The following is a 25,264-nucleotide window of genomic DNA, read 5'->3' on the forward strand; positions in this document are numbered from 1 at the left end:
ATGATTTTCTATATATTTACATCAAAAAGAAGCTGAGAATGAAAGCACTTTGTCCAAACTCTCAAATACGCTACTGTATAAGAAATATTTTGTTCCGGTTGCTCAAATCTTCAACACCGGCTTTTTCTACCTTTAATCGCGCAAGATCTTCGAAATTAGGTCGCACCAGGGAAGCAGGGGGAGATAGAAGGGAAGATGGCATACACGAAGGAACCCGACCAACTGTCCATAAAAACTAACGTGGATCTGCTCAAAGAGAGACAGACTGCAACTTTTGATGTTGCATCATTAACTCAAATACTTGATGGAGGAAAAGCCAAGACTAGACGAAGAAAACAGTTGGGTAAGTGGATGTAATTTAGTTTCTGAATGTCCGCTTTGACGACAACAAGCAAAATTTAGAAGGTAGTCAAGACTACTGAAGCTATCTGCACTTCGACTCACCTGCAGGAAAAGCCATAAGGCTCACCTTAATGGATCTCTACATGTATTTGAAAATTCATTTTAAAAGATGGATTTCTATATGAATTAAAGGGTTGTTCTCTGGATTTTATTTGTACAGGTAAGGTTATGAGGGATATCTACATGTATATTTGTAGTAATAATGTGCAGTTTGACTTTGAACCCAGCAAATCAGGCACATACACGTCCTTCGACCTGATAGATACAGCATGTGCATTCTTAATGTGTGAGCTCTTATGGCTTCAGTTGATGACATTGATTGAAGTGATTGTCTTAAGAAATAAAAGCAATAATCAGTGATACCTTTATATAAATGATTATCATTACCCAGTACATATGCCTGAATTTCAGCATAGGCCTATTGAGTAATGTTATTACTCAACACCTTCTTCTCTGTATTATGTATCATAGCAGACTCAGTCAAAGAGCGAACAACTAAGAAAATTTAAGAATTAAGTGCTGGGAAAATTATCCTCCATATACAGTATGGATATCTGGGTTATCTTGTACAATTTGTATTCTCTTTAAAACTGAAATGCAGTTTTCTTCTGATATGCATGTGGTCAACCGTGTATGTTGTGCTATACTTCACAGTTCTGAAAACATATCTACTGTGCTAGTATAAAACAATCATAATTAACTGCCATTGACCTATTTTATATATTTTCTTAACCAGCCATTTCTTTTTGTCTGCTGTATAGTCTGATATAGCCTCTTTACCTAAATTATGTTACAGAGTAAGGCCATAGGCTAGGACAGTAAATAAGCCATTTATGTAGAGTATTTAGTTTCATCACCTTAAAAGTGTGTCTTCCCTTAGCAAAATATCAGGCCTTCTGAAACATTGCAGCAAATTTGCTGCAAACTGAAATCTCTTCTTGCAAATTTGCAGCAAATTAACTGCAATATGGCTGCAAATTAGGAGCACTAAAATTTTACTGGCAAACTCCTTGCCCCAAACTTTTAATTTGGAGCAATATTGCTGCAATACTTTTCATTTTGCTAAGGGTTTCCATCTTCATACAACCAGCTGTCCATACAAGCTACAAGCTATTTATTTACTATTATTATCTTAAAAAATAAGGAAATTTAAAACAAAGACATCCGTGCATAGTTTCCCATTTAAGTATCTTGATATATGAAGTAAGACTTACTGTCTCATATCTGTTTAACAACATTTTTATAATGCTAAATTTTGCTTTTTATGTTCAGAAAGCCTGGTCCTGAGTGATCCTACACTTAATCCGCTGGACCGGTCAGTTGACCGATTGGAGTTGTATGACAGAAGCCTTAGGAAGGCAGCCCGGGTCTATGAACTGAAAGTAAAACACAACTGGAGTCCTGAAGATATGAAGATGGTGCTGAGGTATTGTCTTGATGCATTTTGTGGACACTTACTAATACTTACGGTCAGTTAATCTGCAGTTGGTCTGTTGCTCGCAGTTATGACTTCAACCTCTTTCCATTCCTTGTCAAGTCTATAATACAGCAGGGATGGGTGGAAGCTGTTTTCGAGTCTTCATGAAGACGTTTAAAATTTTTAATTTTACATTGACGGACATCTAATTTTTATGTTCGAAGACAGTCAAAATGGAGGATGGATCAACAAGGATAATTAAGAAGACTGTCAGAAAATCCATAAAAATGAAAATGGTCCATTTATTGTAGCCATTGTATAGCAATGAAATAAAATGTATTATAAAATGTATTATTATGATTAGTATTTGCTTAAAATGACAGATCAAGTTTTTTGATCAGAGGATTTTTTTCTTGTAAAATAAAAACAAGAGTCAGTCTTTTCATTATCCACTTGATATCAGTACTGGACAATTGCTTGATAAAATGATGCACCTGAGTCTTTAATTTACTGATATAACAATTGACATATTTCTAATCTGTATTACATCACAGAATGTTGAATGACGAACATGCCCTGGCAGTCCACGAAGTGATGTTCATGCCCTGTATAGAGAGACTGGGCACAGCTGCACAGAGAGCAAAGTGGCTACCAAAGGCTCACACACTGGAAATCATGGGAACTTATGCCCAGACTGAACTAGGACATGGTAGGTTAGACCTCATTCCCATAGAGCACATTCAGAACAGCAGACTAAGGCCCCATTCAAAATAGGGGACTAACTAGTCCGAGGGTCAAATATGGAGACCCACTACAAAGCTTGTCCTCTAATCCGCTAATAGACATTGAATAGACATCCCATGGGGACGTATTCAAGTGGGTCGCCCATATTTGACCCTCGGACTAGTTAGTCCCCTAATCTGAATGGGACGTAACAGGTCCGAGGATCAAATATGGCCACCCACTAAAAATCTTGCCACTTAATTACCCATGTGACATTGAATAGATTCCCTGCAGGGATTACGCAACAACCATTCAAGTACTATAGGGTGGCCATATTTGATCCGTGCATCTGTTAGTTCACTGTTCTGAATGTGCCCATACACTCCATTTCCATAGATTAGATTGACCTACTTTAGATCGACCTAACTCCCTGGGGGTTCACGCTAAATAGCTGTCAGCCGGGCGGACACGAAAGTTAATTACCCCCTTTACAGCTTGTAGTAGGCGGGACGGACATTTAAGTCGGATTATCTGAAAGTAATCTAGTGAGACTCCCCGCGGGGATAGATCGATCTAAAATCTATGGAAATAGAGCCATAGACACCACTGGGCTATGTAGACCCATCCAATTCTGCTGAGTGCAATCAGCTTAACTAAATGACAAGCCTCCTTTTGTTGCCAGCGTACTTGTATAATCACTGGCTTTTTTCTGTAGTCTACTCATTACCAGCAGAAGGCATGTTAATCTGTTAAACTGATTGCATTACAAATACATGTTTTTAATGGTATGTTTTTTATATTGCTAGTTTTAAGTTGCATTATTTGTGTGAATATTGCAGGTATTAGAGCAGTTATCAAAATTTTTACAAGTCAAGTTACTTTGGTACAAATTTAGGTAACTGCCAACAAATATGAATTCAAATTGATTAGTAACAAAGAATAAATTTTTAATTTATGATTATATCACGTTTATAATGATTGTTGAATGTTACTATTAGTCATGCAAAAATTCAATAGAAATAATTGCTTGCAATTGTAGAATGTATCAGATTAAGATACTGAACATCATCCATTTGTTACAATAATGTGATTCTTTAATAGAGTTAATTGATTCTAGGTACCAATTTGGCTGGTCTTGAAACAACTGCCACCTATGAGCTATCCTCTGGCCAGTTTATCTTGAACACACCAACACTGAGTGCTATGAAATGGTGGCCTGGGAACTGTAAGTAGATCTGTATTTGGGAAAGGGGAGACTGCTTGGAAGGAGTGGTGATGAGGATAGTAAAATACAAATTATTTTTATTTTTTTTCTTTTAAGTTGTTGTCATTGCTTTTGCATTAGATACTGCATTTGCAAATGTGCATAAAAAGGTAAAATATGATTGTTTTATTTTTATAATAATATAAGAGGGGGTTGCGATTATCATTTCCTTCTAATCTGTTTGCAGTGATAAAAACCTGTTTATAAAACCTCTTTGTCATCAACTTTAAAGATACCTTTAAGCTTAGTAGTATGTATCTAGTGTAGAGAAAAATCATTTGTGAAATCAGTTTGTGAAATATGTAATTCCCAGAGATTTCTTTTCTTATAGAGGTTAACACTTTCAAGAGATTTATTTTGGAAAATTTGCCACATGTATATGAGATATTCTGTATGAGATATTCTATGTGAAATATTTTTCATGGATATTCAGTGGCAAAGACAGCAAACCACGCCATAGTGTTGGCCCAGCTTTGGATTGCTGGGAAGAAGTTTGGGATGCAGGCCTTCATGGTTCAGTTAAGAAGTCTGGAAGACCACACGCTGTTGCCAGGTGAGTGAAAATTCCAGCCTTTTTGAACATTAAAACTGTACTGACATAAATATATTTAAACAATAAATTCAACACTTACGTCCATTGCCTCAAATAATTTTGAATTTTATTTTAAAATTTTTGGAAATCTATCTGGTGACTTACTTGGACTATTTTGAGTTGCAGTTTGTTTTGGTTCTGAAAGCTAGAATCACTTTCATGCATAAGTTAGGTCTTGCATTGTGTACCATGTGTGGTACAGGTTTTCTGGTGGTATACACACTGAAACGTATTGATGAGCGCACATACACGTAGATACAGGTGCCCACATGCACACAAACCCAGAGTTGAATGATTTCTCCCCTTTTAACTTTCCTTATTTTTTTTTAAATTTGTGTTTTCTTCAAATTTAAAGAAGATTGTTCTTCACATCTCCACAACTACTTCTGCAAACCTGAGTTTTAGAGTACGTAGGAATTCCAATTTCTAGGAATCACTAAAACCCAAGGTGCTGGTGGTGGCAACAGAGATGACAGGTTTACTAAATTCTCAGGGTGTCACCCCCACCTACCCTGAGTTTCATAGAATAAAAAATTATCATTAAAGGGATAATAACTCTTCGTTTCGGCAAAAAAATGAATTTTCCTGGAGTAAACAACAATTTTCCCATACTTACCAATGCTCAATGAATCCATTTTTACATTCAAAGTTAGTCTCTGGTTTTTTTCTAAAAAGTTTGGTTTTTTGTTAAAATCTCTTTAGAGATTTTAACAGAGTATAGCCATAAATGGAGGTCACGTGGTCTAAAGAAAAGTTCAGATATCAGAATAATAGCTATAACTGTCGTTTTTGTTGTAAAAGAATATATTATATATTTCTGTGAGTTATTCACAATGTTTTTATTGTGAAATATAAATGTCATATGAAGAGTCATTATCCCCTTAATCTCTAAAAGTTAGGGTGCTACCACACCACACTGCCACTCTCAAAGCAATATTTTAGATCCACCCATAGAAATATTAACCCTGTTTTTTGTTCTCACCTGCAGGTATTGAGACAGGAGACATAGGCCCCAAGATGGGGGTCCCCTACACAGACAATGGCTACCTAATCCTGAAAAATGTCAGAATACCTAGAGATCACATGCTGGCTGGTTTTGCTAAGGTAATGTGATAAAAGCATTGCTCTCATCTGTTTTGCTTGCACAATATATATATTTTGATTCTATATTTATTTTCTTCAAACACTACCTCTCAATTAAGGTACATTGGGACCATTCCTAGACCCTATCGTACTAACTGTGGATTAATCTATCTCCAAGGGGATTCTCGCTAAATTGCAATCAACTTATGCGGCCTAGATGTCTTTCATGCCTACTGAATCTGCTAGGGGGTAATTAATTATTGTGTAGCAGCCTCAGTAGGTATGACAGACATCTAAGCTGCTTAAGCTGCAAGCAAATTAGCAAGATACCCCTTGAAGATGGATTGATCCTATTAGCTCGATCTAGGTATGGGAACCAAGTCATTGTTATGTGGAAAACAAGGGCTCTGGTTGGTGCTAGTTATAGGGCATACAGGCATGCCTCATATTTTTCTGCATTTAAGTGCACCATTATCTGCTATTTGCATTATCTGTGATACAAGTTAGATGGCACTGAATTGCACGTAAAATCCGCTTGTGCATAGACCTCATATTTTCCCCACGTGATACAGTTTCTTGTCAAATAACTTTTGCAAACTCACATAAACCAGATCCATTAAATTGCCCATAAAAGGAATTAAAAAGGAAAAAGAAAAATATTTTAGAGTTTACACAGAGACATTATGATATTTTTAAAACAAATGATCATAAATAAAAATTATCAAACACAAGCTGAATAACTTTCATACCATTAGCTTACAGCCAACTTGGATGTAGGCCTTCATCAGACTGATGTGGGCAGATGTTGTTACTCACTGACTGCTAGGTGGTATAGCAGCCAGGACCCTCTTATAAATGTCTTAAGCTAACAGTATAAAAGTTTTTCGGCTTGTGTTTGACAATTTTTATTAATGATCCAACAACCAAGGTAACAAATTTTTTTGCTCAAATTTCTTAGGTATCTGCAGATGGCCAGTTCAGCAAGGTAGGATCAGACCAAGTCAACTACCTGACCATGGTGTATGTGAGAGCGAAGATTGTTGACTGGGCTTTCAATGGGGTGTCAGAAGCTGTTACCATAGCAACCAGATATAGTGCTGCTCGAAGACAGGGATCCATGAAACCAGGGTACCAATATTATGTTTATATTACAAACTTTTTCGCAAAATTTTTGTTGAAATGTGATTTGCCAAATGTAATATTGTTGTAGGCTTAGGTACAAAATATTGTATATATTTTTTCCTTTATTAGGTTAAGATTGGTATTTAGATTATCATCATATTGAGCAGCATACATAAAAATTACATCAATTACCAGATTTTCTCAAATACAAATTACGGATTTTTTTAACAGTAATTTTTTTTTCATTTTATTAACATTTAAATACATATTATAAGAATATGGTAATTCCAGAGATCCAGAGGTGCAGATCATGGATTATATGACACAGCAGTACAAGTTGTTTCCAGCACTGGCGGCAGCATATGCACTGTTCTTTGCCAAAGAGCAAATCATGAAGGAGTATGTCAGGGTGACCCAGGAGATTCAAGATGATGGCAATTTTAAATCTCTCCCAGAGGTATGTGAGATATTTTCATAGAACTAAATATTATGTTTTAATGTACATCTGAAGATAAATTATCTTTGGATCCTAGAAGTTTCTTTCAGTTTCCATTGTTTTTTAAAGATTATATGAAACTTTTAGCATAGCACACAGAGAAAGAAATGATAATAGTAATGATAGAATTAAATATTTGAATATATGTATATCTTCTAGATGTGACATTTAATCATTATGTTCAGATATTTGTGAAATCTTCTCGAAAAAAGATGACTTTTACCTCACTGTGTAATATGTTGATCACATGTGCAATTCTTATTTTTTCTAATTTTCTCATTCTTATACATTTTTAGCCTTTATATTTTACTCCCCATGACCACCAGGGTGACCCATCCTTTAAAGTAGAAATGCAAAATCATTATCTGTTATTCTTTCTGCTTCCTTTGGGCTTCTTTCTGCTTCCTTGTGACTTTGATAAGCTTTTAATTGTTCATTTGGTTTCTGATATGTAACTATCTTTGTATCTTGTGTTCAGCTTCACAGCCAGGCCGCTTGTCTAAAATCATTCAGTTCGGACAGCAGTAGCCACTTGATAGAGGTGTGTAGGAGGGCATGTGGTGGGCATGGGTACTTAATCAGTGCCAACCTGAGCACGATTGGTGTTGACAATGTCAGCGTGGTGACGGCTGAGGGAGAAAACACAGTCATGTTTTTGCAGACAGCAAGGTAATGTAGAGGGCATAACAAATACTACATGTGGGAGTTCAAGCCAGTTACAGTTGGTTGCAGCTAATTTCAGCCAGTGTCAACCAATTTTAGACAGTTTCAGCCAGTTACAACTTATTTCAGTCAGATTCAGCCAATTACAGCTGACTTCAGGCAATTTCAGCCAATAGTACTGAGGTTATTGCACTGATAAGCGTAATACTAATAATAATAATAATAATATATTTATTTTGAGTCTAAACTCCATATAAATATGTTCATTAGACTTTACAAATATGTACATACAAATAACAGATAGACAACTGGTCATAACACACTGTGTACACGATCTCGCCTCCCTGGGGAGGATACAGCCCCGCTGCCGTATGAGGCGCTGAGTGCTATCAAACTGACAATATCGTTCTCTGCCTGACCAGGACCCTGCTTCAACCCCAAAGTGCTGAGTGCCAAGCGGGGAGACAGCAGGTACCATTTATAAAGGACTGGTATGTCCCCGGACGGGGTTTGAACCCACGTCCTCCCGCTCCGGAGGCGGACACTCTAACCACAAGGCCATCCGGTCAAAAGCAGACAAAAAGCAGCCAGTTGGTTGGTTTCACCTGATCTTTTTTATCCCTGTTTGTGTCTTTACACTCTATGATCTTGGTGCAAAGCTTCTCACTCTCACTCGTATTGGGGCACTGAAATAGCTATTTGTGTTTGAAGTTGTAGTCATCAACCACATTGCGAGAAATAATTCACAGTTATCACATTTTACTATTTTCTGTGGGGACCATTATCCACTAATAGTGCGAAAAAGAAGGAAAATAGCAGACTTCAGCTTGTAAAACTTGTGGCTTGGTTAACCCTGGAAAATGTGAATGACTTAAAAGTAGAAGGTTTTCTGAGTAACATTAACAGGCATGATACTTCAGACTCTCCCTTGGTTCAATTTTGCTTATAATTGCTTATAATTTTATCTTACTTATAAGCTTGTAGGATTAATTTTGTTAATAATTTCAGGACCAGGCAGCATTTCTATTTCTTGTGAAAAGAAAGCCACCAATGATAAAGCCACATAGTAATTTTTATTTAAAGAAAATTCCAGATAAGAAGGAATTTCAGTTCTGAACCCAAAAACTGAAAAGACCCAGTGGTTGTCATTTATGCCTAGTCAAAGAGCTTTCAAGCCTTCCATTGCAATTACTTATTTCAGTTCCATGGAATTCTATGTGGAATGAAAGCTCTAAGCACAACAACTTCAGTTGAGGAAATTGAGACATTGCGTCGAGGTTGTGGTGGACATGGCTACTTGGTTAGCTCTGGGCTGCCCCAGTTGCTATGGTTTCATCTTGTCTTATTCACCGGAGAGGGCGAGAATACTGTGTTATACCTGCAGAGTGCCAGGTAGATCTCCACTGGATACCAAATTCCTGGATTTTGAAGATTTTTTTTCTCTTTTTCTGGCCAAGTGCATAAAAATTTATGTGATAAATGAAAATTCACCGAATGTGTCAGTATATTGCATCAGAGATATTGATATAAAATGTTGATCCCTTGCTTCACCTGCTGGGTGATTGTAATACCCCAATTACATCCTTATTTACTGACACTTTGGCCCTGCTGGTACTAACCTTTGATGTTGGCGGTCATGGATTCAAACCTCAAATGGGTTAGAACAAAGACCCTCATAAAAAATGACACATTTTGTCTGTACGCATAGGCATGATGTTATATATACATACATCTCACTCATACTGAAAAAATTCATTAAATTGCAACGTCTGGGCAGCATCCATACTGAGAAGTAATTTTCTGTCAGTGCATTCAGCCATATTCTAGAGAGGCCAATACCCTCTAAGAGTGCTAATATCATGATGATTATAATCTTTGCTAACCTAGCTATACAGCATACTGCTAAAATGATATTTTAGTGCTTAAGTAAATTTTGACATTTTAAAAATTGTTTATTATAAAAGAAAAGAAAAACACATACGTACAAGTAAAAGCAAAGTGAAAATATATGCAAGAGGTATAAAAATAGATTAGATTTCGGTGAAAGCAAGTTTAAGTTATCTAAATGCTACAGGCAGTGGTTGCAGCCAAGTGGCTCATTGCTGGAGAGTAAGTTCTGGTTTTATTTCAGTTTCTTGACCTGATGAGTGGTTCTGTGATAATTATGATGTTTCATCTCCAATGTTTAGAAAATGCATTTGTGATATTTGTTATTACAAACATGGATGACTGGATCCTTTTCAGTGTTAATATTTACCTCATATAAATGCCCTTTTACTTTTAGCTGTCATGCTGATTTCATAATTGTACCACCAGCGTTAGCGCTGGCGGTACACATGGTTTCGGTCTCGTCCGGATCGTTCCGCCGGCTCCGCCGGCTCCGCCGGCTCCGCCGGCTCCGTTGGCTCCGCCGGACGGCTACCGTTACCGCTTCTCCTCCTAGACGGTAAGGCCCCCCATACCCATCTCATGGATTTAGGTCACCTATAATCTCAACTCGTTCCACGTAAAATTTGGGCTTTGTCGGTATTGGGGTCTGGGTGTGGCACTCATTGCAATGCACCCTTGTCCAAAAATGGCAAAATTAAATGCTAATTATCTACCCTACGGAAGGAGTTACGGGAAAAATTTCTACAGACGGCTTTCCAAAAGTCATATGTGTAGATTTCAAATATACCCTCGGATTTGACCTTTGACCTTTACTTCAAGGTCAAATGGGCCAAAATTTTCAAAAAAATGAAATTTTTTACGAAAAAAAAATTTTTTGCCCTGTTATTCAGACACCACACAGACTTAACCAATAATATTATTGGAAAGTGTTACCCTTCAGGTCATCTTTCATCTCCGTGAATTTGGGGTCAATCGGTGCATTTTCACAGGAGTAGCGGCCATAAGATACCGAAACTGAAAACTGTCTCTAATTCGGGAACCGTTAATGCTAGAGACCCATTCTTTTTTGCATTTTGTAGAGCATGTAAAGCCCAACACTGGAGGTGGTCTCGGTTTTTTTGTATTCCATACGGTTTTCGAGTTACGATGTATCAAAAAGTACATATTGGTGGTGAAAGGAAAATGTACGGAAGCCCACTGGTGCCATATGTCGAAAAAAAAATTATCTCGAAATTTCGAGATACTATTTTGAAATTTGAACAAAAAAATTTACCACCAGCGTTAGCGCTGGCGGTACACATGGTTTCGGTCCCGTCCGGTCCGTTCCGCCGGCTCCGCCGCCATGTTACCGTTACCGCTTCTCCTCCTAGACGGTAAGGGCCCCCGTACCCATCTCATGGATTTAGGTCACCTATAATCTCAACTCGTTCCACGTAAAATTTGGGCTTTGTCGGTATTGGGGTCTGGGTGTGGCACTCATTGCAATGCACCCTTGTCTAAAAATGGCAAAATTAAATGCTAATTATCTACCCTACAGAAGGAGTTACGGGAAAAATTTCTATAGACGGCTTTCCAAAAGTCATATGTGTAGATTTCAAATATACCCTCAGATTTGACCTTTGACCTTTACTTCAAGGTCAAATGGGTCAAAATTTTCAAAAAAATGAAATTTTTTACGAAAAAAAATTTTTTTGCCCTGTTATTCAGACGCCACTCAGACTTAACCAATAATATTATTGGAAAGTGTTACCCTTCAGGTCATCTTTCATCTCCGTGAATTTGGGGTCAATCGGTGCATTTTCACAGGAGTAGCGGCCATAAGATACCGAAACTGAAAACTGTCTCTAATTCAGGAACCGTTAATGCTAGAGACCCATTCTTTTTTGCATTTTGTAGAGCATGTAAAGCCCAACACTGGAGGTGGTCTCGGTTTTTTTGTATTCCATACGGTTTTCGAGTTACGCTGTATCAGAAAGTACATATTGGTGGTGAAAGGAAAATGTACGGAAGCCGACTGGTGCCATATGTAGAAAAAAAAATTATCTCGAAATTTCGAGATACTATTTTGAAATTTGAACAAAAAAAATTTTTATCTCGAAATTTCGAGATAGCATTTTGAAATTTGAACAAAAAAAAAATTATCTCGAAATTTCGAGATAGCATTTTGATATTTGAGCAAAAAAATTTATCTCGAAATTTCGAGATAGTATTTTGAAATTTGAACAAAAAAAATGCTATCTCGAAATTTCGAGATAATTTTTTTTTTTCAACATATGGCACCAGTCGGCTTCCGTAAAAATGTGCAGTACGGTAATGGATAATAAATTTTGAACTCCGGAAAAATAAAACATAATGCTTGGCAAAGCAGACAACTTGTGGTCAAAAATGACATTATTTTATCAAATTTAAACTTCTGCAACTTCAGAGAACCTCCCATTTCAAGAACTTTGACCAAAATGACCTTTTCTTTATTTTAATTAATTTTTTCTGTAGGAAATTTATGGCACATTATGGTAACTCCAAAATTATAACATTTAGTCCCTTATATCTCCAAAACTGGCATAGATAGGTCCATAGTTACTATTGAAGTTGAATAGGAAGTCATATACTGGCAATCTTACTGTGACCTTGACATTGACCTTTGACCTACTTTTCACCATGAACTGAACTTTGCAAATTTTGCTTCCCTTTTATCTCCAAAACTGGCAGAGATAGGTCCATAGTTACTATTGAAGTTGAATAGGAAGTCATATACTGGCAATCTTACTGTGACCTTGAAATTGACCTTTGACCTACTTATCACCATGAACTGAACTTTGCAAATTTTGCTTCCCTTTTATCTCCAAAACTGGCAGAGATAGGTCCATAGTTACTATTGAACTTGAATAGGAAGTCATATACTGGCAATTTTACTGTGACCTTGAAATTGACCTTTGACCTACTTTTCACCATGAACTGAACTTTGCAAAATTTGCTTCCCTTTTATCTCCAAAACTGGCAGAGATAGGTCCATAGTTACTATTGAACTTGCATAGGAAGTCATATACTGGCAATTTTACTGTGACCTTGAAATTGACCTTTGACCTTCTTTTCACCATGAACTGAACTTTGCAAATTTTGCTTCCCTTTTATCTCCAAAACTGGCAGAGATAGGTCCATAGTTACTATTGAAGTTGAATAGGAAGTCATATACTGGCAATCTAAATGTGACCTTGAAATTGACCTTTGACCTACTTTTCACCATGAACTGAACTTTGCAAATTTTGCTTCCCTTTTATCTCCAAAACTGGCAGAGATAGGTCCATAGTTACTATTGAAGTTGAATAGGAAGTCATATACTGGCAATCTTACTGTGACCTTGAAATTGACCTTTGACCTACTTATCACCATGAACTGAACTTTGCAAATTTTGCTTCCCTTTTATCTCCAAAACTGGCAGAGATAGGTCCATAGTTACTATTGAACTTGAATAGGAAGTCATATACTGGCAATTTTACTGTGACCTTGAAATTGACCTTTGACCTACTTTTCACCTTGAACTGAACTTTGCAAAATTTGCTTCCCTTTTATCTCCAAAACTGGCAGAGATAGGTCCATAGTTACTATTGAACTTGCATAGGAAGTCATATACTGGCAATTTTACTGTGACCTTGAAATTGACCTTTGACCTTCTTTTCACCATGAACTGAACTTTGCAAATTTTGCTTCCCTTTTATCTCCAAAACTGGCAGAGATAGGTCCATAGTTACTATTGAAGTTGAATAGGAAGTCATATACTGGCAATCTAAATGTGACCTTGAAATTGACCTTTGGCCTACTTTTCACCATGAACTGAACTTTGCAAATTTTGCTTCCCTTTTATCTCCAAAACTGGCAGAGATAGGTCCATAGTTACTATTGAAGTTGAATAGGAAGTCATATACTGGCAATCTTACTGTGACCTTGAAATTGACCTTTGACCTACTTTTCACCATGAACTGAACTTTGCAAATTTTGCTCCCCTTTTATCTCCAAAACTGGCAGAGATAGGTCCATAGTTACTATTGAAGTTGGATAGGAAGTCATATACTGGCAATTTACTGTGACCTTGAAATTGACCTTTGACCTACCTTACAATGAACTTAACTTTGATTGCACCATTTTTAGTTATATATATTTTTTGCATATTTTGAAAATTCTTGTTGATTGCATTTTTACAGCTTGTCAAGCACAAGACTGGTGGCTGCACCCCTTATTTTGTGTATGTGGGGGTCTATACGAATGCGCTTGCTCCAGCTGGTGGTACAATATTCGGAGGCGGTATCGCCTCTCTGATCCTCTAGTTATAATATCATTTCCATATTAAATCTATTATTGCGGAAATACATGAAATTCCTTATCTTCACTACAGCAGTAATTTTTTTACATGAAAACCCAAGTTATTTTATTGTGCATGATTCCAAGAAAAGAAATTCAGTATCTAGATGTATATTCTTAAAGAAAATATTTTTTTCATCTTTGTAGAGACCATTCCTGTTTCACAAAGTTATTTTGTAAACCAATTCTAATCCTAGCATTTTCCACTTCAGGTATCTCATGAAGAGTTTTGCCAAGTCAACAATGGGTCAACCACTGCCTGCCACCGTCCAGTATCTTTCCAGGCACTGGTCAAGTTATGAATGTCCAGTTCGTAGTGAGAGAGACTGTTTGAATCATAATGTCATCAGTGATATCTATCTTAAGAGAGCCAGCTAGTATGTATTGCCATAAGTATACTGAGAAACTGGCTTTCAAACACAGTAACTATAAGGCAAATAAGGCATCCCATTGGCATAGAATACTCCTGCACAATTAAAATTATTAAACCAGAGCATTTATTCAGATTTTTATATGGCCTTAAAGAATAGCATCATCTTCAAATTCCCTGACAGTCCTCTCACAGTCTTTGAAATCGGTTCCTGAATTTTAATGTTGAATGTTGTCTTAGTTGATAAAATCTGGAATAAATCATTTGAGTGCTAAACAACACTTATAAAATGTACATCTCTTTAACTCCCACAATTTTATCACGTTTTCATGTTAAACTACCATCAATCATGTTAATCAGTAAAATTGATGTAATTCCCCCCTCTACTTCAGTCTGGTCAAGAGAGCCGCTGACCACTTACAGAGAAGACTGAGCGCAGGTGACCCCCAGCACGTGGCCTGGAACAGAGCATCCATTGACCTTGTAACAGCAGCAGTGGTAAGGGCAGTAGTAAGGCGTGTTCAGACCAAGTCTAAATAAAATGGAAAATGGTTTTTCTGAATGCCTCAGACAGCCTGATCACACATAAGGAGCATTCAGAACAAGCTGATCCATGGACAAACAGATCCGTGGATCAAATATGGCACTGATGCATTGCTGAGATGTATAACATGCACCAGGTCCTGGAACATTTACAATTTAAATATTAAAAAAACAAAAAAATTAACATTTTATTGCAGCCTATTTAGGATTTGTACTGTTGCTTCAAAAATTTTAATCTTTTTTATATCTAAGGTCACACTGAGTAGCCAAACATATTTTCATTTTGTACTGATGCTTAAAAATAAATCTTTTCAATGTCCAGGGACACGCTCAGGCATTTGTTGTATGTAACTTCTGCACCAGCCTGTGTCAGTTGGATGCTGATACACAGATCCTTGAAGTGCTGTCAACTCTGTGCTCTTTCTATGGTCTGCACTTGATCAACAAACATTCCGGGGAATTCCTAGAGGTTGGTATAATTGCTACATTTAAATCTTTTGGGAAATTTGAAGTCTTTGCACTTAATCGTCAAATTTTCTAGGGAATTTCTAGATGTTGGTGTAGGTTATGACATTTATACTAGTAACTTTTTTTGGATGTTTGAAGTCTGCACTTGATGGTCAAATATTCTGTGGAATTCCTAAAAGTTAGTGTAATTGTCATATTGAAAAATTTGTAGAAGATGTGAACTCGTTGATTTACCAAAACATTGTATACAATTCACATTGTTGGATAATAAAGCACTATCCTTGATGATCTGTCAGAGAAATTATTTCACACACCCATTTATTTCTTAGACTATCAACTGTTGGGAAATATATTATGTAATATTTTATATTTTCCTTGTGTTTTAGGCTGGCTCCATTAGCTGTAACCAGCTGGAGTTGATACGGAGACAGGAGCAGGCTTTGCTTGCTGTGATAAGGTAGGCTGATGGATGTGCAGTGCTGGGGAAATAAAAAGGATTTCCAGAATTTTTATTATGTTACTCTTGCTGACATGTTATTTATTATTTTGGCTGAAATGTCATGATTTTATTTCAAGTCTTCTGAAAAAAAGTTTTGTGTTATTATTATATTATTGTGTTATTATTGGATACATTCAGAGTCCTACCTTAGAGCATGCAATTCTATGCAATAATTTTTTTGTTTTAGACCCAGTGCTGCATTTCTCTGTGATTTTCATTCCTTATTTGCCATGAGACCAAATGCTGTTGCTATCAGTGTTTATTATTTATTTATTTATTTATTTATTTATTTATTTATTTATTTTAGACCCAACGCCGTAGCACTCTGTGATGCCTTTGACTACCATGATGTGACCCTGAACTCCGCTCTAGGAGGCTATGATGGCAATGTTTACGAAGAGCTTTATGGACGTGCCAAACAAAGTCTGCTCAACAAAACTGAAGTGAGTCAGGTGTACTCTAAATAACTATATAATATTATTTACAGTTAGATGAAGTTGAAGCACACATTTTAAATTCTCTTCTGAATGCAGTTATAAGTTCAGTGCTAATCATTTGGTTTACCGGTATATTCAAGTTAATTTCTCTATAATGGATACATTTAACCAGAAGTACAATAATGTTATACTATTTATCTATTTATTTCTTTATTTTCTTTTGTTTAATACTTTTGATTCTTTTGTTCTATGCCAGGTTTTACCCAGCTACTACAAGCATATCCAGCCACTGCAGAGACGACTCAAGGCAAGATTATGATACACAGTCTCATCACCATTTTGAGGTGATCAGAAGTCAAAGTCATGATTTCCATATTAGTGAAAAGCAAAAAATGAACTTGAATTTTAATCCTTTTAGTATGCTGTTCCATATGATGCTTTTACTGGCCAAGAGATACATAATAGCATACGCTGATCTATTTAAACTTAGCATTCCTTTGATAATTATTACCCATTGATTTTTAGAAAATTATCCACTTTTATCTCTATGCCCGAATGTCTTTGCCATCAGGAGTGGAATTGAAATCTGGGACATAATTTTTAGCTTTTCAGAGTTTTGGCAATTAATAGATTCCATACTTAGGTCTTTCTACTCCTATATTTTCTGCTTTTATATATTAATTAGAAAAGTAATACCTCATTTTCTGGGCCAACTGTGTTGATTTTTTTTTTCAGTTTGAAAACATGAAGACTGTGAGTGCTTTTATTTGGCACATTATACTGCAGTGCAGGCAGTATTGTTAAATTGTTTTTTCTCTAAGAGTAAGCCAGTACTTTTCCTCAGACTTACCTTTATCACATTATTTTAAAAAAGATTTTGATATTGTTTTGCTTGTAAGCCCTGTGTGGTATTGTACATTGAAAACATGAATAGTTTTTAATGCCAACTTAATTGTATGTTTTAATGTTTAAAATATTGTTAGATATATTTTATATTTGAAAGAAGATTTTTAAAAAGAAAAAAAATAAGACTTATTTTAAAGCAAGTAAGTGACTGTAAAATATTACGTACTGCTCACGGTGGCTGCCAGTCCCCCCTCCCCTCCAATCAGGAGCCTCCCATCGGTCGCTCCCCAGTCACGATAGGATCATTCAAGACGAGGCTCCGGTGGGGCAAATCTTGGCGATAAAACCCCAATAACTAGTGGTATACATCTGGGATTCGGGCTGATTTTTCTAAAAACCTGGGGGGAGGGCGGGGAATTTGAAAATTGTATATAAAATTTAAAGTTTTCCTTGCACTTTCCCCCCTGATTATCATTCTTGTGGAGGGGGGAGGGGGTGATAACTTGAACGCACTTGTTTTCTTCGTCCTACAGTGTAGGTAGAGGGGACAGGAAGGGGTACATAAGAAGCGAAGGGAGGGACGTATTCGACAGAAGTGGTCTTATTTATAAAACTCCATCATACGTGATGCCCGTAGAGACTTTCCCAATAATCTTGCGCTGTCCCAATAGGCTCCATTTTAACTGTACAAGCAAAAAAAAAGGCACAGAAGCGCCATTTTCACTAACAGATTCCTGCTGAATTGTTAATGGAGTGAAATACAAAGCACCAACTGCATAGTAGCGCCTGACTTTTTCTTCTTTTTCTCAAAAATTACTCTTTTTTATGAATAAAAGAAACGACCGACTGAAGATTAATTGCGCACATGATTAAAACACTGCGCCGATTTATGTATATCTGCTACCCATAACTCACTGGTTCTTGGACTGACGCAAGCTGGCCTTATATGGAATCCAAGCCGAGTAATGCTCATTTGAGAAATTCATGAAAATAAGATTTAATGTGTTAAGACTTTTAGACCTGCTTGGCTGCGCCGATGGTAAATGAAACAACGTTATATTTGCATAACATTTATTGTTATCGATATACTCACAATGTCAATCACCAATGGTGTAGTCGTAATATTGAATATATTAAATAAACAGATTAACAATAAAATTACAAATTGAAAAATATATGTAATTGCAAAATCCCTGTATGGTATATTAAATGTTTATCGTTACCCGATAATGTTCTGCTAGATTCAGGATTATTCCAAGGGTTTGGGAAAAAGGGAGTGCACAAAAATTGGAAATGTTGGCATGTAGACAAGGGTAATTTTACTGTGACATATTGGGCACAAGGATGACAAAACGTTTGGTTTTATCTCGTTTCGCCCATTCTATTGTTTTTCTTATTTTAAGAGTGAGTAAAAGGAGATGGGGGTATCTCCAAAGCTATCAGAAGCACGCGACCGCTGTGCACCCCTCCTCCCATGGCCTGAGCCCTCACCGCTATGGGCGCATTCACAAAAGCGGACTAACATGTCGCGGATCAAATATGGCCGACCCACTTGGATTCTTACGGGTAAACCCCGCGTGGAATCTATTCAGTGTCTATTAGGGGATAAGAAGGAAGTTTTAAAGTTTTGATCCGCGGACTAGTCAGCCCGCTGCTGTTAATTAGGCCTATGACAACCTTTCGATAAATGGAGAATTATTTATCATAATAAACATGTACTCATACAACAACATTAAAATTATATATGTAACAAAATGTGTTGAAAGGTAAAATTAAATTAAATGCAAGTACAATAAATTGTCACAGCACTCAAACGATTTCAAATTGATCGTGTATCTAGTGCTTAAAATTGATTAATTATTAATAGCATGCCTATAAAATATTAACTGACGATTACTTTGAGCAACACGAGTGCAGGGTATGTCACTGTAGTGCAAAGTGCTTGAACTAATGTCAGTTTGTTACACCGTTTAAAGGAATAGTAACTCTTCGTATGAGATCTATATTTCACAATAAAAACATTGTGAACAACTCATAGAAATATAATATATTCTCTTTTACCACAAAAACGGCAGTTACAGCTATTATTCTGATATCTTAGTGTCTTTATACCACGTGACCTCCATTGATGGCTATACTCTGTCATAATCTCTTAAGAGGATTAAGAGATTATAACAAAAACTAACTTTGAACTAACTTTGAATGTAAACATGGATTCATTAACCATTGGTAAGTATGGGGAAATTGTTGCTTACTCCAGGAAAATTCATTTTTGGCCAAAACGAACTGTTATTATCCCTTTAACAATAGGACTCAAACCAGCCACACGAAATATAAAATCCATCAGATAAATATATTTTGATATTCAAAAATGCATAACAAACATTTAATTATCTAAAATAATCAATGCCAGATTATAAACAAACAAATACTGTTCACTGACATTTGGAAGGAGTGCATAACTAGATGAATATATGAATACCAAATAAAATTGACTTAGGCCTACGTGTAAATGTATAACCATATTACACGTCTTTGGTGAGTATCATCTGTACGCATATCTGTTGTGCCATTAAATGTATATCAAAAATACCAATTTACATTCTCAATACTTGTAGCACCTTTTTCTTCAAAACATACTTTTTATCGGTTTCAGGGTTGTCCAAAGGTCTTATCTTCTGGTTGAATACCATCTATAGTTCTCGCTTCGTACTTCACACGAGTGGCGAGGTGGATGAAGCGGAGGTGCTGAGGGTGGACATTTCACACTTCACCTCAGTAGTGGCCACTGTAGCCACTTGATTGTCAGCCTCGTCGCTCTTGTTGGACATCGTGGACTCCCGATTATTGGAGGATTTGACCGTGGCATTGGTCTGCTCCTCGGTGGCACAGGTGCCGCAGATCATCTCGCGCAACCCAGAGCGAAATTTCTGGCCGATTAGGGTGTAGACGAAGAAGTTAAGAGCGGCGTTGACGGCAACGAGTAGGAACAAGAACGGGATGAAATAGAAGTAGTTCATCAGAACATTCCTGGGGAGGAAATCGACGAAGGACATGACGATTTGTGAGAAGAATATAGGTGTTGTGCAGCACATGAAGATGATGACGACGGCAACAAGGATATGGTTAATACTGTCGCGGTCCGTGGAGGTCTTGCCCATTGCCAGACGTTGTTTCTTGGACTCTCTCAACTTCGAGATCAGCTTTCCGTTCATGATGGCCATGGCGCCAATCGGTATGATGTACATCACCAAAGTGGTGAGCACGATGCGATAGCTAATCTTCAGGGCGAAATTCTTCTGAAGAACCGTCTTGTAGCTCATGTCATCATTGTACGAAGTCAGGTACGTGATGCCGACGTCTTTCACGTCGAAGAACTTAGGCATGTTGAAGGCAATGCTGAAGAGGAACACGCCAGCCGCCTGGATGCGGGCGTGTTTCACCGAGGACATCTTCTTGGCGTGCAGCGGCTTGCAGACTGCGATGTAGCGGTGGATGGTGAGAAGTACCAACAACCACGTGGACGAAGTGATGAAAATGTAGTGGAGGGGATAGGTGTATAGGCTGAACTGGCGGTGGGCGAAGAAATAGTCCTCCAGTAAACCCGTATGGGGGTAGAAGAAGGCAAAGGAGAATTCCACGAGCGTATTAATCAGGATGAGGTTGTCGGACACGGCAAGGGCTTGGAGGATGATCGAAGAGGGTCCCTTCTTCTTCTCGCGGAGGAACACCAGGAAGGCCAGAGTGTTGCCGCAGATACCGACCAGGCATACGACGGAGCTGATGCAGGAGAGCATGATGAAATTAAAGAAGTTTAGATTACCCGCTTCTCGGCCACGATGAGTACCGTTAGGGAACCGTTCAACGGCGGCCCAAAACCCGCCACTTTCAGAACCCCCTTGTGTAGTGGTCATCTCCCATGTGGTATCGTCAAGCTGGTCAACAATAGTTGTGGCGATTTCTCCAAGGAAGGAAGCGGTCACGTTCGCAAGTGCGGTTGTCACGTGTTCAGTCAAGTTTTCCATTACAGTTGGGTTGATGCTACAGTGTTTTAGTCTGAAAATCAAGAAAGGATAACAAATCACGAATTAATCATTAATTAGGCTAATTCCAACTACTAAAGTATAATACATGTGGTCTATAATAATAAACATTGATGATTTGGCCCCACCCCTGCACCTTACTTCATAATTGTCTATTTGTCTCGGTGTAACAGGAATGGAAGTCCTAGTAATTGAAGCCCGGGCTCCCATATCATTAGTACAGGTTAAGGTTATTTGGAGTTCGTATATGGGACCAATGTCACCTGCACATAGTAATGGGAAGAGTACTACAGTTCCTAGCGGACTTCCATTCCTGTTATACTGGCCCATCGTTACCAAAAAATGTATGTGCACAGGCAGGCTGGGAGTGAAATGTGAGAGTGGTGAAGTTGGATCTTTTTGCTTTGAGAAGCAAGCAGGCTACATGTATGCAGAGTGTAAGGTCTGATGTGAATAGTAAATACGTGCCCAGGCAATTATTTAGCCCGGTTTTACTGTCCTTCCAATCCATTTCTTATCGTGATGATGTAAATGATATTTTGTATCCTTTTTTAAATTATTACCGCCTAAATCTCGCAATTATTCTGGAATCTGTGCTTATTGGACCACGTGGACCTTCTTTGATGGCTAAGCTCTTAAAATATCTCATTATCTTATTGTATATCTTAAGGACTTTTTACAAAAACAAACTTTATACAAAAAACATGGACTAACTTCGAATGTAGGAATGGATTCATTAACCACTGGGAAGTATGCAAAAATCGTCGTCTACCCCAGGAAATCCGTTTTTTGGCAAAAACGAACAAATGTTACCCCTAAAGTCATGTTGCAATGGCAGATTATTTTGAAGACTAAAACTATTTAAGTACATGAGTATGACGAAAGTATCAATCAGAACATCAACAAAACGCTGGTTGTTAATAACACAATCTGGTATGTCTACCAAATTACCAATTCGATGGCATTTTGAATCAGTATACCCGGAAACAACATACCCCAGGAAGCAATACATTTATGTATGGTTTAGGTAAATGCTATGAATGACAGATTGGAGTGGTATTGATTGGTTCCAATGGAATCTTAATCCTTTATTTGACATTATGTAATAATTTTTGATTGCCTTATTTGAAGTAACGGCAGGTTTTTATTGATGTCTCTTAGATTGAATCTCGAGTTCTTTTTTTAGTAAATCTAATAAGAGATACGGATTTGATTTTTGAGCATTAATGAATTATTCTTGGGGTCGTTGGACGTAACGGTATCCTTCTTCCAGAACTGGTGTGTTTACTTTATTGATCCTTTGAAAGTGGATTCGGAATTTTTTCCCATTTTTGAATATGGTTTGATTGTGATTGTAAAGATAATTAGGCTTTCACGTTATTGCTTCTTGGACCTTACTCCCGTTATATTTTTAACCTACTACTGTACTCTTGAACGGTAGGTGTATTTCGGAATGTATTTAACTGAACCTTCATTACAACGCTTTATTTTGCGTAAGACTGAAAATCTTCCAGATCCTTTCCTCGGTCAACGGCTTCTTAATACCGCAGTCAACTGCTTGCGCGTGAAGCGCAAAATTACAATTTTTTCACATAGTACCACGTCGCAACTCACGCTTTTGCCAGAAATGTACGTTCTTAAGTGCATGTAATGAAATGTTTTTAATTAACAAATCTACTTAATCTGCGCGACATAACGCAGCAATACATTTCCAATTGACCTCGTTAATAGACATGTAAGTTTAGACGTGGCAATTAACACTGTTGTCAAATCGGTTTATTTTCCCGTAGTTTCCAATTCATATTGTTCTTAAAGATATTAGTTTTCGTACTGTTCTTAAAAATATTAGTTTTGTACGTATTATTAAGCCGTGTCCAACAGCGTACGTTTCCTTTCATACAAAAACACTGGTCTAAGTGAAATGTTATTAAATGCGTCAGTGGCTATTGTTCGATGATCTCGATTATTGCGAGGAAAGTAGTGTGTGCAACCTTTGTGCTCTATACTCCATGATACTGACGCAGAAAAAGTGTTTTGGCCACAATATCAGAATCGATTTTTGAGGTCAATTGGGACCTGTTATGCAACTGAAATTATCACTTATTTCAAGTGATTTCCTCCGGGTGGCAAAGAGGTGCAGTATGAGAAAAGAGCAAAACAATATTATACCCGTCAGACGTACGTGACAGCGTGCGGCAATTTTGCTTTATGAAATCCCATAATTTCCTATAAACACCCATAAACAATAATTGTAAAATAGATCAAATAAGTTTCTGTTGAAAAACACGAATGCACATGCAAATAACTCATGCAAGCAAATGTTTTGAAGTCTTAAGTGGCAAGCTGAAGGACGTCACATTGGAAAACGGATCTAAAACCGCAACAACAAACAATTACCCTCTTGGCTTTTCGAGCACATGTACATTATTGGCGGCAAACCAGCGCTGAACAGGGAATTATCACCTTTACGTACGTGGTGGTATCAGCGGGAAGAAATTTCATATGAATAAACATATGGGGTTTCTTTCTCTTCGAAAGAAAATGCCCTTAATGAAGATAAATCAAGCTACTTTCCTGTTGTCGTTTGACAGTATTTGGTCTACAAGTCTTGTGACTTCATTTTTATACCATGTTCAACATTAACAGTGATATATCAATTTAAGATACTCATGATCAAAAGCTGGGCGAGTTGACTACAGATATGCAAATATATATTGATATTATTTATTGTGACGTGAATTCAGGGTTTAGCAAAATGAAAATGCCAGATTGACTCGAGTGCACACCCTTTCCCAAAACTTCCCACCGTCAGTTAATTACTGGTACCTAACCCAATTCTCCCGCCATACAGAGCAGTTGAAAGATTAATTTAAAGTCAGATTTTCGTCACAAATTCAACTACCACCATATAGTTTCCGATAGAATAATTTATGAAAAGACCAAAGGACATAAGTGTTACCCGTAAATAATACTTGAACGGATATTTTCTGCTGATTTTCTGTAGCGTAGGTAACAGGGACACATAAGTGCGACAGATAATTAAGCACCGTAAGTCTATTTACAACCATACATTCAAAGATGGTGTATTTTTTCTCCTTTTTAGCTCTTTTATGGCTGATCGAATGATTAATGTGGTTTATCCTTTGGTATGTCAACTTTATTTGAGTCGTGGGAGAAACTAGTATAGAAGCGGTTTATACGCGTTACTGGAAATCCATGCTTGCTTTTTATGTATCTTTACTAGAGGGACCTTACAATAAAAGGGGCCGTCACTGGCCAAATTTCGAACACCAAACTTGCGTTTGTCCTTTACTTATACTTTCGCTCGAGTTAATAAGGAGACATTAATATAAGTTGTCTCAAAAGTAATGTGGCCAACAAAAAGTAAATTGCGATCTTATAATGGCCTTTTTTATGGTTCTCAATGAAGAACTTATAAGTACTATTTAACTCTTGCCTTCGCTTTTTCTTCATTGTAAAATATAACTAATACATGTTAAAGTAACCACTTCATGTACGGCTGAGAATTTGCATCACTTATTAAGCTTGAATTTCTTATCTCCGCGTTTGTGTATTTCTGTGTGTGTGTGTGTGTGTGTGTGGGTGTGTGTGTGTGTGTAAAAGAGCAAGAGGGAAAGACAGAAAAACCTAATGGATTAGAACTATAAAAGTAAAAATAAAATCATTAAAAAAACACTTACCTTATAGCGTCCCCCAGCGAATGCCGACAAAGGAGTTTTCTTGTAGAATAACAGTTTTTGACTGAAAAAATTCCCCAATTTCTCTCCGTGACAACTGTCGGTTCTATTGAACTAAAGATAAATTCCAAGTCTTTCGCCGTTTTATACCCACTGTCGCACGCAAGACGGCAGTTAAAGCAATCAGTTAACAACTGAGGGTCTGGCTTTGAGGGGCCTTTAATGAAACACCTGGATTATTAATGCGCTATTTGTTTGTTCCAAATCTGATTGCTTCTTCAGTGAAAAGTAATAAGATGCAATTATTTCTTATCAACCACATATCGCACGTTCATCTTCCTCTTAATTGTAA

The 25,264-nt window shown here is 37.2% G+C and overlaps 2 protein-coding genes across 3 annotated transcripts; one reads left to right on the forward strand and one right to left on the reverse strand.

Moving 5' to 3' along the window:
• Positions 1–131: 131 nt before the first annotated feature.
• LOC106151942 (peroxisomal acyl-coenzyme A oxidase 1) lies at positions 132–17,330 on the forward strand. Of its 2 annotated transcripts, none has more exons than XM_013525383.3 (15): positions 132–343; positions 1,675–1,828; positions 2,374–2,528; positions 3,660–3,767; positions 4,240–4,359; positions 5,387–5,502; positions 6,440–6,609; positions 6,895–7,060; positions 7,578–7,768; positions 14,221–14,385; positions 14,771–14,876; positions 15,244–15,390; positions 15,776–15,846; positions 16,196–16,331; positions 16,582–17,330. In XM_013525383.3, exons 1-15 carry the CDS (start codon positions 196–198, stop codon positions 16,642–16,644), a joined length of 2,016 nt encoding a protein of 671 aa, XP_013380837.2. In that variant the 5' UTR covers positions 132–195; the 3' UTR covers positions 16,645–17,330. The 2 variants fall into 2 exon arrangements, with proteins under 2 accessions (XP_013380837.2, XP_013380838.2); XM_013525384.3 differs by lacking the exon at positions 7,578–7,768 and adding an exon at positions 8,964–9,154.
• Positions 17,331–19,018: 1,688 nt separating this feature from the next.
• On the reverse strand, positions 19,019–25,052 carry LOC106151904 (FMRFamide receptor-like). The gene is made up of 2 exons (XM_013525344.2): positions 24,916–25,052; positions 19,019–21,227 (listed from the first exon to the last, which is right to left on the reverse strand). The coding sequence occupies exon 2, from the start codon at positions 21,194–21,196 to the stop codon at positions 19,886–19,888; it is 1,311 nt and encodes a 436-aa protein (XP_013380798.2). The 5' UTR covers positions 21,197–21,227; positions 24,916–25,052; the 3' UTR covers positions 19,019–19,885.
• Positions 25,053–25,264: the final 212 nt, after the last annotated feature.

The sequence above is a fragment of the Lingula anatina genome, chromosome 6, assembly GCF_051362555.1.
Source record: "Lingula anatina isolate TDL-2025a chromosome 6, LinAna3.0, whole genome shotgun sequence".
NCBI classification, from domain to species: Eukaryota; Metazoa; Brachiopoda; class Lingulata; order Lingulida; family Lingulidae; genus Lingula; species Lingula anatina.

What these genes read in the sequence shown, in the direction of transcription:
- LOC106151942 (XM_013525383.3), top strand. Translation starts at nt 196, where the DNA reads ATGGCATACACGAAGGAACCCGACCAACTGTCCATAAAAACTAACGTG. An exon ending in GAAATGGTGGCCTGGGAACT is followed by an intron (nt 3,768 to 4,239) that starts GTAAGTAGATCT and finishes ATGGATATTCAG; the next exon opens with TGGCAAAGACAGCAAACCAC. An exon ending in AGACCACACGCTGTTGCCAG is followed by an intron (nt 4,360 to 5,386) that starts GTGAGTGAAAAT and finishes TCTCACCTGCAG; the next exon opens with GTATTGAGACAGGAGACATA.
- LOC106151904 (XM_013525344.2), bottom strand. Translation starts at nt 21,196, where the DNA reads ATGGAAAACTTGACTGAACACGTGACAACCGCACTTGCGAACGTGACC.